Genomic DNA, 13,664 nt, shown 5'->3' on the forward strand with positions numbered 1-13,664 from the left:
TGTATGTATGTACGTATATATGTATGTACGTATATATGTATGTATGTATGTACATATATATGTATGTACATATATATGTATGTACATATATATGTATGTACATATATATGTATGTACATATATATGTATATATGTATGTACATATATATGTATATATGTATATATGTATGTACATATATATGTATGTATGTACATATATATGTATATATGTATGTACATATATATGTATGTATGTACATATATATGTATATATGTATGTATGTACATATATATGTATATATGTATGTACATATATATGTATATATGTATGTACATATATATGTATATATGTATGTACATATATATGTATATATGTATGTACATATATATGTATATATGTATGTACATATATATGTATATATGTATGTACATATATGTGTGTGTGTACGTATATGTGTGTATGTACGTATATATGTGTGTATATATATATATATACACACACAAGTAGTTCAAGCGCTTTGAATGATTCCGTTTTTGATCAAAATTATGATCACATGGGCAGCACAGTGGTACAGGGGTTAGTGCATGTGCCACACAATCCAAAGTTCCTGAGTTCAATCCCGGGCCCCTGGATCTTTCCGTGTGGAGTTTGCATGTTCTCCCCGTCACTAAGTCCCCCCCACTCCGACTTCCTACCACCTCCAAAGACATGCACCTGGGGATAGGTTGATTGGCCACACTACATTGGCCCTAGTGTGTGAATGTGAGTGTGAATGTTGTCTATCTGTGTTGGCCCTGTGATGAGGTGGCGGCTTGTCCAGAGTGTACCCAGACTTCCGCCCGAATGCAGCTGATAGGCTCCAGCATCCCCCCACGACCCAGAAAGGGACAAGCGATAGAAAATGGATGGATGGATGGATGGATTATGATCACGTAAAAAATGGTGGTGGTGTAAGAATATAAATTATTTTAATTTCCTACTATTGGCTCTAATATAAATCCTTTGATTTCTGCCCTTACTGTGTCCTGAGTCTTATTTCCTGAGTTTGTTTTGTAACAAAAACTAAATATTTTTTGATAGTAAAAATCTCGATCTTTTTTGTACTTGGTATTGTTGCTGTCGATATTTGTATTGATCCAACCATCATTTTTACATTCAAGAGCGGTAGCTTGCTGTTAGCGTTTAGCATGGCTTATTGTGTCCCACTGTGTGTAGTAGGGTTGTACTGTATATCGGTACTAATAAAGTACCGCAATACTAATTGATTGAAATCGGTACTATACTGCCTCTGAAAAGTACCGGTACCGTTCTCTCATCTCCGGCGGTGACTGCAAAGCCGAAGCGCATGATGTTGAGTGTGTCAAAACGCACAAACAAAGTGCATACAAACAATAACATCTCAGAGCGGAAGAATGTCAAAAAACGACAATTTTACTGGTTAATACAGAGGGTGCGTTAAGTGCAATATGGAGGTATTTGGGCTTCAAAACCAACGATAAAGGTATCTCTTTAAACAAGTAAGTGCCGCGCTTCAATTCTTGCTTTAAAACACGCCTCGCCAAATGTGGCGATTGGTATTACCACCTTTGCCTCAAACTTAGGTAAACATTTAAATAATGAACATCCAGATCTGCATGGGGAGTTTAAATAGCAATAGGTAATAATGCCGTCGATTTGTGACAATCTGCTTTATCAGTTTTTCAGAACGCAACCAGACCTGTTCAGTCTTCGACTGCATAGTGCAGCTCTACCTCTCTCTCTCTCGCTTTACTCGCCCACTCACTCACTGACATGCTTACCAACATGTTGCCATTCTCTTGAAGACACTCCTACACTACTCTCATAAGTTAACCATCTCCTCTGTTGTGCACGTGTATATACATAACATGGAGATTCGTAGAAGCGCGCACAGCTACTTGGATGTTTACCAAATATTAGTGCATTGTAATGACTAGATTTTGTAACAAAATGCTACAATTTGTGTTTTATCTTTAACAAATGTGTTTTTACCTCCTACATGGCTTATCTGTGTAGATTTATCCATAGTTTTGATTATAGTACTTACTATAAGGCGGCATAGCTCGGTTGGTAGAGCGGCCGTGCTAGCAATTTGAGGGTTGCAGGTTCGATTCCCGCTTCCGCCATCCTAGTCACTGCCGTTGTGTCCTTGGGCAAGACACTTTACCCACCTGCTCCCAGTGCCACCCACACTGGTTTAAGTGGAACTTAGGTATTGGGTTTCACTATGTAAAGCGCTTTGAGTCACTAGAGAAAAGCGCTATATAAATATAATTCACTTCACTTCACTTAATAATTGTATTTTTCTTAAAGTACAGAACAGGAATGGCAACGATAAATCATGAAGCATTTAATGTAAATAAACATTTGTATTGAATTGTAAACTAATCCTTGATTATGGCAGACTATATGTAAAAATGTAAATTGTTCTTTGAGTGCAAGAAGAAAATCAGTGTGTTTAATGCCCTTTAATTTCTATTTTAACCTTCTAAAATTGTTCTTTGAGTGCAATAGGAAACATATGTTTATTGTATTGTAAAAGTTTCTGTTAAAATAGAGCCAATATTGACATTTTTTGTAGTTCCCTTTTTATTTTGAAAAGTATCGAAATACGTTTTGGTACCGGTACCAAATTATTTGTATCGGGACAGCCGTGGTGTGTAGTGTAGCATGTGTAGTTATTTTTTGAAGGACCGCAATAAATTATTACGGTCTTAAATCAATGATTGCGGTCCTTAAAGCGGCTTTGCACCCTAGAGCAGTGGTTCGCAAACTTTTTTCAGTGATGTACCCCCTGCGAACATTTTTTTAATTCAAGTACCCCCTAATCAGAGCAAAGCATTTTTGGTTGAAAAAAAAGTGATTAAGAAGTAAAATACAGCACTATGTCATCAGTTTCTGATTTATTAAATTGTATAACAGTGCAAAAATATTGCTCATTTGTAGTGCTCTTTCTTGAGCTATTTGAAAAAAAAGATATAAAAATAACTAAAAACTAGTAATAAACAAGTAAGTGATTCAATTATAAATAAAGATTTCTACACATAGAAGTAATCATCAACTTAAAGTGTCCTCTTTGGGGATTGTATTAGAGGTACATCTGGATTCATGAACTTAATTCTAAACATCTCTTCACAAAAAAAGAAATCTTTAACATCAATATTTATGGAACATATCCACAAAAAATTTAGCTGTCAACACTGAATATTGCATTGTTGCATTTCTTTTCACAGTTTATGAACTTACATTCATATTTTGTTGAAGTATTATTCAATAAATATATTCATATAGAATTTTTGAATTGTTGCTATTTTTTGAATATTTGAAAAGAAATCTCACGTACCCCTTGCCATATCTTCAAGTACCCCCAGGGGTACATGTACCCCCATTTGAGAACCACTGCTCCAGAGTGACGTTTGCTGCTAGATTGACTACGTTTTCATGCACAAAATTAGTCAGATTTGTCAAATAGTTTTTTTTTTGTATTTTCACACCTACATATGAAGTCCCAGTTTCCATACCCTCTTTCTAATGCGACTATTGGTCATAGGCTGTGTGCCTCTCGTATACTGACTGGGGGAGACTTATTTCCTATCAGCGCGGATTACTATATTGCTTTTCCGGTTTACTTATGACATAACACTAAAACAAGTTATCTTAAATAAATCTGTTTCTTTTTTTTCTCTCATCGATGCACTTCAAAATGTTTTGTTCTTTCAATCTGTGAAGCAAATAAACAGTATCCTTTTCAGTCCAGTCATTGCCAATGTTTTGATTGAATGGGATCTGCTTATATGGTTATAACCTACACATTAAGCCTGGTGCATGCGCAATACAAATGGTTCCCCCCGGCAGCCCACACCCACTTGAGAGATCTGGTTTTCAATCGCATAATCTAGGCACTTAAGTCCCACCTTTCAAAAGCCTTCTATAAAGAGCTTTGAAAAACTCTGTGCAGGAGGTAAAATAAAATACCTTGCAGCACTGAATGAATTTCACTTTGGCCGATCAGACAGTAATAATTGAGTAATGAGAAATTAATTTGTTGTGGTAACTACCTTTTATATTGGCACCTGTGCTATTGTGGAACGGAGCTGGATAGCCATCCCTACTTACCACTTGTGCTGCACAATTAATCGAAATTAAGGTTTTTATTACCGGAATAACCTAAGCGCAATAGCCTAAATGTTTTTTGGGTTTTTTTCTCTCTCCTTTTCTTTGAGTCACAATTGTTGAGGCCTTAGTCCTTGGCCTGATTGCCAATCAAAAGTGGTTACAGGAAACGGCAAGTTTGTGTGCTGCAGTCAATGCAGTCAGTGTCCTAATAACAAACACCACTTTCCTTGTATTACTGTACAGTATGTGCAAAAATTGTAATGACCGTGTAAAATGGCCGAAGGAACTTCTCCGGGGACCGCAGTACGAGGCGAACTGGAGGATGACAATGACACTATGATAAGCAGCCCAGGACGGTTTAAGCAAACATGTTGTTTTTTTTTATACATTAGCCTGAGTTTTTTTTAATTTTGTAGTAAATTATTGCATATTATTCTAATGTGTGGCAACTTGAGACAAGAACATGTTGATTGACAGTCTAAAGAAGGGCTGGGCGATATGGCAAAAAATGGGCATATAATAACACGATATCAACACATGGAAAACAGATACGAAATGCTAGTATACCTCAAGTTTGGAACATTGTCTAAATTGTGTGGGCCTACCTCTGTACAGTAGAACCTCGATTTACGGACTGATTTTGTTTCTTCAAACGTGGTTCGTAAATAGAAAAGTTTGTATTGTACAGCAGAGTTCCCCTTATGAAACAATGTAAATATGACCAATGGGTTCCAGACTCCACAACAGTCCATATTTTAGTGAAGGTTTGAGCACTTTTAACACAATTTAGTCTGTTGAATTTTCAGGACTCTTATAATGAGTTGGCAAAATGGACAAAACTTGTCAAAATGTGAAAAAACAAAGAAGAGGCACACATGCTGGAGTGTTGATGTGACTTCTCCAGCACAGCAAGTAAAATGGAATGCTCAAGCCTCCCCAACAATGTTTCGCCCTGCTTTCTTGTCTGCAGCGTTCGTCCACAGAGGAATGGTGCAGACACAGAAGCATATTTGGCTTGATCTAAAAGCTTGTAAACCGAAAAGCTCGCATAAAGAAGGGTTCGTAAATCAGGGTTCCAATATACTTCTCGCTGCTCATAGCACAATACTTGTGTTCTCTGTACATTGCCCTAGTTATTTTACATAATCTGTAAGAGAAGGGTCTTCTGTCATGGAATATTGGCTAACTGCTTTAAATGTCAAAGTTCTGAGAATTGAAGTCCTGATAATTCTGAGCTGTTTCTGTACAAAGTCCTAAAGAGCGGACTTTCTTGCAATGATGTAATAATGACATTATGCTATGGTTGTAATATTGCCATTTACATAACTAGACAAAAGTGGAAGCAACGCAAAGTGTTTCAAATGAAGTGTCAAGTTAGTGTTCATTCTATCAAGTTAAGGAGGCTCGACTGCTCTTTCAGCAGAAATAATGTTATAACTAATTGGTTTGCTAACTTCTTTGTCCATGCCCATCTCTCCAGGTAGACTGCACAAACACCTCGACGTTTGGCAACAAGTGACAGCAGAGATTGAACCTGCATTGGATTGCATGAGCACAGGAGACGAAGACCTGAGGTTGACTACTCCCCCATTGGACCTTGAGGAGGGGGGAGGAGGAGGAAGAAGACAAGGCCACTTCCCTAAATACCCGGAGTATGGGGCAAAAAGTCCCAGGTGGCATTAAAACAATTGATATGCGCGATCCAGCGTTCAGCCCCCTGAAGCTGGAGCTGCAGGCCTTGAGTCACACCAAGCCTTCTCGACTGGACCTGCTACTGGATATGCCGCCAGTAAGCACGGACATTCAGGTCCAGCACTCGTGGAACAACGATGACCGCTCGCTCAACATCTTCGTCAAGGACGATAACAAGTTGGTTTTCCACAGACACCCAGTGGCGCAGAGCACGGACGCCATCCGGGGCCGTGTTGGTTATACACGGGGACTGCATGTGTGGGAAATCAGCTGGGCGATGCGCCAGAGGGGCACGCACGCCGTTGTTGGTGTGGCAACAGTTGACGCGCCGCTGCACTCCGTAGGCTACACTGCACTAGTGGGAAGCGACAGTGAGTCCTGGGGTTGGGACCTATGCAGGAGTAAACTCTACCATGACAGCAAGAATCACTCAGGCAAAGCGTACCCCTGCTTCCTCGAGCCAGAAGACACTTTCATAATACCGGACTCCCTCTTAGTAGTTTTGGACATGGATGAAGGGACTTTGGGTTACATAGTGGATGGCCATTACCTGGGCGTGGCGTTCAGAGGACTTAAAGGCAGGAAGCTATACCCAGTGGTGAGCGCTGTGTGGGGACACTGTGAAATACGTATCCGGTACATAAACGGACTTGATCGTAAGTACAAGTTGCTGACATTTGTGTTGATTTATAATTTGCTGTGGGTGACTCCAAGTCCGAGTCCATGGTTCTCGCCCGGAAAAGGGTGGAATGCCATCTTCAGGTTGGGGAGGAGACCCTGCCCCAAGTGGAGGAGTTCAAGTACCTAGGAGTCTTGTTCACGAGTGGGGGAAGAGTGGATCGTGAGATCGACAGGCGGATCGGTGCGGCGTCTTCAGTAATGCGGACGTTGTACCGATCCGTTGTGGTGAAGAAGGTGCTGAGCCGGAAGGCAAAGCTCTCAATTTACCGGTCGATCTACGTTCCCATCCTCACCTATGGTCATGAGCTTTGGGTCATGACCGAAAGGATAAGATCACGGGTACAAGCGGCCGAAATGAGTTTCCTCCGCCGGGTGGCGGGGCTCTCCCTTAGAGATAGGGTGAGAAGCTCTGCCATCCGGGAGGAACTCAAAGTAAAGCCGCTACTCCTTCACATCGAAAGGAGCCAGATGAGGTGGTTCGGGCATCTGGTCAGGATGCCACCCGAACGCCTCCCTAGGGAGGTTTTTAGGGCACGTCCAACCGGTAGGAGGCCACGGGGAAGACCCAGGACACGTTGGGAAGACTATGTCTCCCGGCTGGCCTGGGAACGCCTCGGGATCCCCCGGGAAGAGCTAGACGAAGTGGCTGGGGAGAGGGAAGTCTGGGTTTCCCTGCTTAGGCTGTTGCCCCCACGACCCGACCTCGGATAAGCGGAAGAAGATGGATGGATGGATGTGGGTGACTCTGAGACTCAATGGGTTCATTCATAATTATTGCCACGAGAGGAGCTTTATCAGCTACCTTGTCGCTTTTTTTTCTTGTTTTTTTTTAAACTCATTGACACCAACAAACTCCATTTTAGGTCAAATGTTTCCTCATTTTTTGTGACAGGAAAGCTATTAGGCATCAAAAATAATTTGTATTGGATATGCTTTGGTGTAAATTTTCTGTACAATGTGCTACCAGTCACTTTTATAACACGGTTTTTGAGTCTGTCTGCGAGAGGTTTGGTTGTGTAGGTGTTCCCAGATTGCAAATGAAAGCACGCCCCACCTTCTCCAAGAGTATAATAACTCATCTTTTGAAAATGTACATTGTTTAAATATAAAGGATAAATCTTAATAATAAACGTCACCACAATTTTCTTTTCCCAGACAGTCAAAAATAAACACAGGTTCCCCCGGTCGCAACATTAGGTACACAATAATAGATTGACATGTTCAAGAATGTGTCTGGGCAAAATTTATATACATTAATGTGGACCTTTTGTGATAAGATATTTAATAAACACATATGCGCATATATGTTCCCTACTTAATAATAATAATAATTAGCTTTATTGTCTCCAAGGAGAAATTTGTCTGACATCAAGACACAGCATTTTACTTAACATACATACATATAGTTCATCCGACAATACAGTGACGGTGAACAGTGCCCAGGTTATGAGATCACACATTGCGCACATCCCGTATTGCCCTATCCCAAAATTGCACTCCTTGATATTGCATCTGGTTATTACAGTAGTTTTCTGTTAAGTGCTTTGATTGCCAGTAGGACAAAGGAAAATCTATACCTGTTGATTTATTTTGTTGCTGTTCTGTACCGTTTACCATTTGGCATCAACACAATTTCACTATGAAGTATGTGGTGTGGGTTTGAGTTTCTTTGCTAATGCAAAGTGAAACGTTATAAATTTCAAAGGAATATTTAATCATAATCTAAATTAAACCCCAGTAACTGACTTTAAAATTATAATTTTTTGACAGCCCAAATGTACATATATCTAATGTTGATTTTTATTTCATGTATTAGTCGACAACAATTAGTAAAGCTACTGAAAAACAGATCGATATTTTTGTGCATAAACTGTTCCATCTTTTTTTCCCCAGCTGAACCTCTTTCTCTGATGGACCTATGTCGGCGCTCTGTGAGGGTGGCACTAGGAAGAGAACGTCTAGGTGAAATCCACCGGCTGCCCCTGCCGGCCTTTCTCAAGAACTACCTGCTCTACCAATGACTGCACTGTCACGTTAGCGTATGCTTTTTTTCTTGCTTCTCTGGGATCCTTTGGTTGAACTCGTTTGACAACATTTCCTTGATCCTGTTGGACAGATCCAAGCTCACTGATGATTTAGCAAGTATGCTTATCTGATTAGCGACCGGACTCATTTTTGAGTTTCTAATTCTATTTTAACGACTATTTGCAATTGTATTCTAACTTCTTTTTTTTAATTCAGGAATTTCTGAGCTCTATGCACATACTGATACAAAATATGCCCTTGCAGTCACAGTTTTGGTGCAACGAGTCACTTGTGGTCAGTATCTCTGTTGACTTCAGCTAGCACTGTCTTTTTAAAATTCGATTGCATTGGATGGTGAATCATACAATGTTCTGTGTTATGTGACCACAAGATGGCAGCACTTGTTGAAAATGTTACACTGAAAGAAACGTTTTGTTTTTTTTAAATGTGTTTTTAAGCAGATCAGGAAACAGGCCTTAGGTAGTAACCACATCAGTGAGACAGTAATGTAGCGAGACTTTGAACTCCTGCAGCAGTAAAAGATGTCTTGTACTCACACTTAAGACATCTGACAGGAAATATGTCAGCAGGCTTGAAATTGTATGGATGTCACTGTGATTATTTGTAGCATGCATTTGCAAGAAATGTCCACGGTTGTATCCAATTGTTATTGTTTTCTTTCTATAGTGTCGTTTTACCCACATTTTAAACAGGTTGACACAAAGTAGAAACCTGTGTAAGTGACTAGTACATATTAGGGCACAGTTGATAGTTTTTGAAAAGTATGGCAAAATTTATAAAACTGATAGGGTTTTGCCAAAACAAACGGTAAATCTTTAATGTACCTCATTCAAGGTCTAAGCAGAAAACAATCCACTAAAGTGCTGCTCTGATTCTATAATACTAGTAAAAATATTACGCTTCCAACATTGTCAAATGCCATATCTGTTAAATTGATAAATGTGCAGCTGTGTTATCCTCAGTTTGCATGTGACATACCTTTCTATTCCTTTCTTTCTTGCCTTTTTTGCATTTAATAATGTAGACTTGTTTGTATCTATTAAAGGTTATTTCCATTTATATTTGTGTTTGAAAGTATGTACTGTACTACTGAGAACTAACTCATTATACAGGGCCTGTTTGAGATACAGTGGAAGTGACTTAACCAACTGGGTCAGGGATTTTTAAAGTTGCCAGAAGACTTAAGCTACTTGACAAAACATTTTAAAATCTGAACTAACTTCCACATGATTTCCAATGGTAGCCCTTCAGATATAAAGTTAAAAAAAATATTTTTTATTTTCTATATTTTGCCACAATTGTTCCCCAGGAAATGGTCAGAGACCCTTCCGCTTGCTTAAAAGAAGTTTCTTTGTTGGTTGTGCTGTATTATTGTTCTTTATAATGGGATTCAGCCTTAAATATAATACATCCAACTATTAGCTGACCATGTTCTGTTGACCGTAATTACACTAGAATTCAAAGTTACAGTAAATATGGAAAGTATTTAGTACGTTGCTTTTTCCACAGGTTATGTCACATTCTTATTCGAAAATGAAATAGTGATTCTGTCCTCAAAATTCTAAAAACAAGACACCAAAATGACAATGTGTCCTGTTTTTGTTTTAATTTTGCAAATGTAGTAATGTATACAGAGCCTGTGAGCAATACTTTGTTGATGGACATTTGGCAGCAATTAGAGCATCCAGTCTTTTTGAAAATGACGGCACAAGCTCGTCACACCTATCTTTGGGCAGCCCATTCATCTATGCAGCACCTCTCAAACTCCATCAGGTTGGGTAGGAAGTGCTTTAATCCAGGATGTCTCTGTACATAAACTGCATTCATCTTAGGTTAGTCATGGAGGTGACCAAGAACCCAATGGTCACTCTATCAGCATTCCTCTGTGGTGAAAGGAGAACCTTCCAGGACAACCATCTCTGCAGCAATCACTTATCCTGCCTGTATGGTACAAAAGCCAAGTATGCAGGGCTTTTGAAGTTGCAGTAAGTAGTAAAAAGTTTGCTAAAATGCCGTTGAACCATGAGAGACAAAATCATCTGGTCCGATGAGACAGATTGAATTCTTTAGAGTGAATGCCAGACACCAGGATAGAGAGAAAGATGAATGCAGCAATGCCCCGAGACATCCTTGATGTAAACCAACACGTCCCATACAACCTGATTGAGATTGGGATGAATGGGTGAAGTTTATGGCATCGTATTTAAGACTTAAGGATGTAATTGGTGCCAAAGGTGCATCAACAATTGTGAACAAGGCCTTTGAATACTGATTTTGTTTTGATAATTTTTGCAAAATAAAATAAAAAATAAACTTTTTTTACATTGTCATTTTGGGAGTATTGTCTAGAATTTTGAGAACAATGTTTTTCCACTTTGAAATAAGGCTGTAACAAATGTGAAGAAATTGAAGCGCTTTGAATACTTTTACGGACAGAGAGTATGAGATCACTGACTTAGTAGAAACGTACAATAAAATATGCTTCAGAAAAAGTTTTTTTACGGAATGGGGAAGGCTCCAACTGCATTATGCTCACTTTGCTACAACTTGAAAATCATTGTATACTTGGTGCAATACAGCCACCCTCCAGCAGATGGCGACCACAACCAAATGCATGTTTTTACTGGAAGGTCATTCAACCTTGGGATTGTTTCTGGTGAAAACCCTTGGAACTGCAGTAGAAATACGCTGAACCCAGTGGATGCATTATGTCCACGACTAAACCACTACCTTGTACTCCAAACAAGAAAGTCTTCATAAAAACTTACCAGGAGTATGTTCACAGTTTGTCCTGGATGAATTAGTGTGGTGGTGCTCAAGCTTTTCACCGAGTACCACTCCAGAAAAAAATTGCTTCTGCAAGTACCACCAAGTACCACCCTAATGACCGACGTTAAAATAAAGTAGTATAAGTATCTATTAAAAACAATGTCGAGGTTGTATTTAACAAATATGCTACATATTCTAGCCACTAACACTCCACAAAAGTTTGAACAGAAACACTGTTTTGAGTACAGTAAAATAAAACACTGTACTTTTAATCAGGTGATTCTTTGTAGTACCACAAATAATCACTGAATGTTTATTTGATCACTGTTACATGGTTGCAGCAATTTCATAGACTGTAATACTGGTTTAGTTTATAGATTTGTATCTAAATGTACCATCTGGCTATGAAAAAGCGTAAACCAACAAATCACTTGACAACAGATAAAATGTGATATCCATTTCTTACTTGTTTCATATTTTCTCAATTGGTGTCAGTCACTGTTTGGTATTCAAATGTGCAAACATTGTATTGAGTGGGCGACCTCTTTGTTTATTCCTCCCTCTTGTACAATATTAGCAATTCATACAAAGTGCCTCCTGGAATATGGCTCTTTGCAATACCACAGTACAAATGGTTGTGCAGCTAATGCAGTCAGATATTTTCTGTATGCTTTCAAACTAGAGCTGCAACGTAACAGTAGGAACATTCCAGTGTTTATGGCACATAGCATGCAATCACTTGTGGTTTATATATATGCTCCATGTAACAGCACCAGTGTCACATGTTTACTTCAGTGTAAACCAGCAGCACGCACACTTGGTTGTTGTTCCCGACTGCGCCGTGTTAACATGGGGCTGTTTGCGTATTATCTCCTGTTGTTTCCATTTCTTATCAAAACTGGAGTAATTGCAGGTACAGTAGTTGTCTGAAAACACACAGGAAGTGCTAAATCAGCGAGAGATAAACACTGAACTGTATTATATAACTGAAAGGCCTGAGCTTATGTGGGCTTTGAGCTTTTTCAGTCAACTAACATTATGTAGGCAGTCTCCCTATTCTGACTAACTTGAGATGTTTTAATACTGTACTGATGTCAAATCAATGAATTTTGGCTGAATACTAAAGGTTTTTTACGGACAAGTCGAATTACTAAATATGCAGCTGTGGGTGGGTGAGGTATAATTTTCCTCAGTTCAAACTAATTTTTCCGTCACATTTCGCCTAAATATTAAATGTTTGTATTATTGACATTTACATATATAGATAGACCTAGATAGATATATGTACAGCTAGATAAATGATAGTGATATTGACATATATGTGTATATATACAGTCGTGGTCAAAAGTTTACATACACTTGTGAAGGACATAATGTCATTGCTGTCTTGAGTTTCCAATAATTTATACAACTCTTATTATTTTTGTGATAGAGTGATTTGAGCACATACTTCTCTCTCACAAAAAAATAGTCATGAAGTTTGGTTCTTGTATGAATGTATGTAGTCTGTTTTAATAAAATTTAAAGTACCAATGATTGTCACAAACACACTAGGTGTGGCGAAATTATTCTCTGCATTTGGCCCATCCTCTTTTTCCACCACCTGGGAGGTGAGGAGAGCAGTGAGCAGCAGCGGTGGCCACGCTCGGGAATCATTTTGGTGATTTAACCCCCAATTCCAACCCTGGATGCTGAGTGCCAAGCAGGGAGTTAATGGGTCCCATTTTTATAAGTAAAAACCTACCGATCTCAGGGCAGACACTCTAACCACTTGGCCACCGACTAGGTGTTGGTCATTATGGTGGTACTTTAAAAAAAAGTTTCAGAACTACTGCACTGATCAGTGGCCTTGTGGTTAGAGTCTCCGCCCTGAGATGGGTAGTTTGTGAGTTCAAACCCCGGCCGAGTCATACCAAAGACTATAAAAATGGGACCCATTACCTCCCTGCTTGGCACTCAGCATCAAGGGTTGGAATTGGGTGTTGAATCACCATAAATGATTCCTGAGCGTGGCCACCGCTGCTGCTCACTGATCTCCTCACCTCCCACGGGGTGGAAGAAGGGGATGGGTCAAATGCAGAGGGTCATTTCACCACATCTAGTGTGTGTGTGACTATCATCTATCCATTTCCTACTGCTTGTCCCTTTTGGGGTCACAGGGGGTGCTGGAGCTGTCACGGCAAATTTCTTCCCCCTACAACCCCCCCCCCCCCCCCCCCCCCACCATTTACTTCCGGGGTCATGATTAATACAGACGTTTTTTTAACGCTGTATTATAAAAATATAATGCTATATTATAAAAAAAACTGCTGTTTTGTTAACGCTATATTATAAAAAAAAATTTAAAAACTATTTACAAATA

At 39.3% G+C, this 13,664-nt stretch overlaps 1 protein-coding gene across 4 annotated transcripts in view; it reads left to right on the forward strand.

The window, feature by feature from the left end:
- Positions 1–9,592, forward strand: part of spsb1 (splA/ryanodine receptor domain and SOCS box containing 1) — a 31,121-nt gene extending 21,529 nt beyond the window's left edge. For 2 of the 4 annotated variants that reach the window (XM_061903979.1, XM_061903978.1), the window contains exons 2-3: positions 5,595–6,462; positions 8,381–9,592. In XM_061903979.1, coding sequence (XP_061759963.1) covers positions 5,769–6,462; positions 8,381–8,508 — 822 coding nt within the window. In that variant the 5' untranslated portion in view covers positions 5,595–5,768 and the 3' untranslated portion in view covers positions 8,509–9,592. The remainder of the gene's footprint in view (positions 1–5,594; positions 6,463–8,380) is intronic. The other 2 variants (XM_061903980.1, XM_061903981.1) reach the window with 1 other exon arrangement.
- The last annotated feature ends 4,072 nt before the right edge of the window (positions 9,593–13,664 follow it).

The sequence above is a fragment of the Nerophis ophidion genome, linkage group LG06 (genome assembly GCF_033978795.1).
Source record: "Nerophis ophidion isolate RoL-2023_Sa linkage group LG06, RoL_Noph_v1.0, whole genome shotgun sequence".
Classification (NCBI taxonomy): domain Eukaryota; kingdom Metazoa; phylum Chordata; class Actinopteri; order Syngnathiformes; family Syngnathidae; genus Nerophis; species Nerophis ophidion.